General features: G+C 29.7%; 1 protein-coding gene across 1 annotated transcript in view; it reads left to right on the top strand.

Annotated features, from left to right (window-relative positions):
* The first annotated feature begins 131 nt into the window (after window positions 1–131).
* LOC108692732 (short-chain dehydrogenase/reductase family 16C member 6-like) overlaps window positions 132–3,395 on the top strand; it is a 5,792-nt gene continuing 2,528 nt past the window's right edge. Inside the window, exons 1-7 of the mRNA XM_018201125.1 lie at window positions 132–138; window positions 170–198; window positions 362–516; window positions 632–809; window positions 1,145–1,274; window positions 2,787–2,907; window positions 3,201–3,326. Coding sequence (XP_018056614.1) covers window positions 132–138; window positions 170–198; window positions 362–516; window positions 632–809; window positions 1,145–1,274; window positions 2,787–2,907; window positions 3,201–3,326 — 746 coding nt within the window. The remainder of the gene's footprint in view (window positions 139–169; window positions 199–361; window positions 517–631; window positions 810–1,144; window positions 1,275–2,786; window positions 2,908–3,200; window positions 3,327–3,395) is intronic.

Raw genomic sequence — 3,395 nt, 5'->3', positions numbered from 1 at the left:
AAATTTTTTCCAAAATTGAATTCCAACAAATTAATATTTTCTTTAACAAATGTTTTTCACTTATTAACAAATGTTTTTATCTTATCTATCTTTTTTTATTATTATAAATAATAAATATTATTTTAAGAAAAATGTTACGTAACCATAGATAGAAAGATTTGTATTCTAGACTTTAAACTGAGACACTCTAATACATTTGTTTTCATTTACATTTGTTTAATAAAATACGTATTTTATTAAACAAAAGTTTATTTCAGTTTCATTTTAAAGCAAGAATAAAAATTTGAAATTATGCTATTTTAAACGAAAAGTTGTAATATATAATAATTATAATTTAAATTGTATTAATATATTATCATAGATAACGGGTGCAGGTCATGGTATCGGAAAGGAATTAGCGATTGGTTATGCTTCGTTAGGAGCAACAGTAGTATGTTGGGATATTAATGAAGAAAATAATAATGAAACAATGAACGATATTAAAAAAAAAGGAAATGACTCAGTGTATGCATATCGGTAAATTTATATAACAATGCTTCGTGGAACACAACCTAGATATAACATACAACCTAGATATAATGTGAACACCTATTAAATTATCAATTCTAATTAGAATCTGTGTGTTTTACAGATGTAATGTAGCAGATGAAAAAGAAGTTTTCAGAGTAGCCAAAAAAGTAAAAGAAGAAGTAGGTGACGTAACTATCTTAATTAACAATGCCGGCATAGCGTTTGTCAAATCTTTTCTGAATCTAAGTCCTGATGAAATTACACGTGGCATAAATGTCAACATGACAGCGCATTATTGGGTAAGTATATCAAGAGATATTAAAATTACAAGACATAAAAAGCAACCGTTAATATAATTGACTTTATTTTTGGAAACGGATATATTGCATCAACTTGTTATATTTGTAAATAAAGTGTATTAAATGGTTTAGATCAATATATGATTAATGGCCGCAGCACAGACTCTTGCATAAGGAAATCAATCAATCGAAATTCTTCTTTTCCATAAAATGGGAGAAAAGGAAAGATTCTGATTAGTTGATTTGCTTGTATATGTGTTATGTGTTATGCAAAAGTCTGTGCTGCGGTTATGAGCTTCCGAAAATTACTATTTACAAAGTAATATTACTTTCAGACATTGAAAGCATTCTTATCTAGCATGATCGAAAAGAATCATGGTCATATTGTGTCGATTTCATCTATAGCAGCACTTTTTAATATATGTTATGGGACAGTTTACTGCCCTACAAAATTCGCAGTTTCAGGTAATTCATTCCTTATTGAATGATTATAGGAAGGAAAAATATGATTAATACACACACACACACACACACACACGCGCGCGCGCGCGCGCGCAATGTCCGGAAATTCAACCGCAAACTTTCAAAGATTGTTGGGGGCATCAAAAGGATAATTTTATGCAAATGGATCTAGGATCGAAAGCGTGTCGTTACATCGCTATGGCAGACAGAATGTTCGAAAAAGATCGGATCTCGAAATATCTCAAAAAATATAAATTTTATAAAAAATTGTTTTAGACAAAAGTTGTAGGGTGTAAAAAGATTTATTTGATCTTGGAGGAGAGGGGGACTCATAAAAAAAGTGAGTTTGGCACTCAGTAAGAAAGGAACAAAATCAGAAATAAAATATTTTATTATTTCCTCAATGATGATTTTAATCTAATATGCGTTTTAACAACAATACATTACAGTACTGTTTAGAAATACATAAAACTGAAGTCTATAAATAAATGAAAGTTTTTTTATGTTTTTTTTTGTATTTTTTTTTTCTACTTCTGAAACAAGTTTATTACTCATAGAATGATTGTATAATAAAAGATAGAATATACATATATGTACATATAACTAATATTTATGTATATAAATATAGACATATACATATATATGTGTATGTTGAGATCCTAAAAAAACTATTATGCTGCGTCGTCTCACGCATAATCGACAGCGAAAATTCTTTTTTTTAATCATTAGAAAACGTCATTAAATTGTGTGTATAAAATGAGCCTTCAAAATCTTCGCTTGCTTGTTCTCGATCTTTGCAAGTTCTATCATTTTATTATTTTCAATAGGTAAACTTATTTTGTACACATATCATCGACAACAGCAACGGCTCATCGAATTTTCTAGAAAATGCGACCGCGCGCGCGAGCGCATCGTTTAGCGGAGACGTTACGCGCGATCGTCAATTCCACTCGCGGATTTCCTGTTCGCGCATGACTATTATTCCGCAAATTGAAAAAGAGAATCGGAGCCAATCAACCTCATTACTCGGATGTCACTTTAAAATAATAACTGTTGGCGAATATCAGGCTTGTTAAAAAGAAGCCCCGTGCCGCGGAGACAATATATATACGCCGATTGCCGTCACTTCTGCACTCTTAGTTCTTAGAATTCGCCTAATTGTCTATAGCACAGAAAATCGCCGTGTGAAACCGCCAAGTCATAAAATCGCCGCGATCTTTTCCTTTGATCGAATAACTTGATCAGGGATAATTAAAATAAAATGTAACTTTCAATTTTGTGTGAAGTGTATGTTACTTGTAAGAATAAACTGAATCCTTTTGTTTATGGAAAAGAAAGAAGCACATTAAACATTTAAATTCTTGTTGCGCCATCCTTGTGCCGTCCTCACGCCTCACTTGCTTTCGCGATGCATTCTCATACATATATATACTACACACATATAATTGACACATAATTTGAATAACACGTATGCGGAAATAAAGAGAAAGTATGCTTTTCTAATTATATCAACAGCAATTATGGATTCTTTATCGGATGAATTATATGTACTGAGTAACGGAAGGTCATCGATTAAATTTACAACTGTTTATCCATTCTTCGTACGTACCGGATTTGTTAAAAATATATATTTTAGGTAATTTTACAACAATATACTATTGTAAACAATTTTTTATATCATTCGTATCATGTGCTTTGTATCACGTGCGCAATCCATTCCTTTTATACATTTTTACATATATGTATACATATATGATGAAAACAAATTTTTATTTTAATAAATCTTTATTGTAATAAGTATAATAATAAAAAAATTGTAATAAGTGCTTTTTATATATCATCAATAATAATGATAATTAATTAATAAGATGTTTGTGACCGTTTTCTGTAACAAAATAAGATTAAATTTTATTTTATTTACCGATATAGGTTTCCATGGTTAATACGAGATCTTTTACCGCAAGAAATGGCTTTGTCAATAATTAATGCACAAAGACAAAATTATAAAAATCAAATTATACCTCCATACTGGTCATCTATTTTGAAGATAAAAAGGTATGTATGAATCATGACACAAAGAAATTTTATCATAAATATAGGTACATAATATATTTTAAAATATAT

The sequence above is a fragment of the Atta colombica genome, unplaced genomic scaffold (assembly GCF_001594045.1).
Source record: "Atta colombica isolate Treedump-2 unplaced genomic scaffold, Acol1.0 scaffold82, whole genome shotgun sequence".
NCBI classification, from domain to species: domain Eukaryota; kingdom Metazoa; phylum Arthropoda; class Insecta; order Hymenoptera; family Formicidae; genus Atta; species Atta colombica.
Note: the sequence above shows the minus strand (reverse complement) of the source record. Positions and strands in the feature narration are given on the sequence as shown.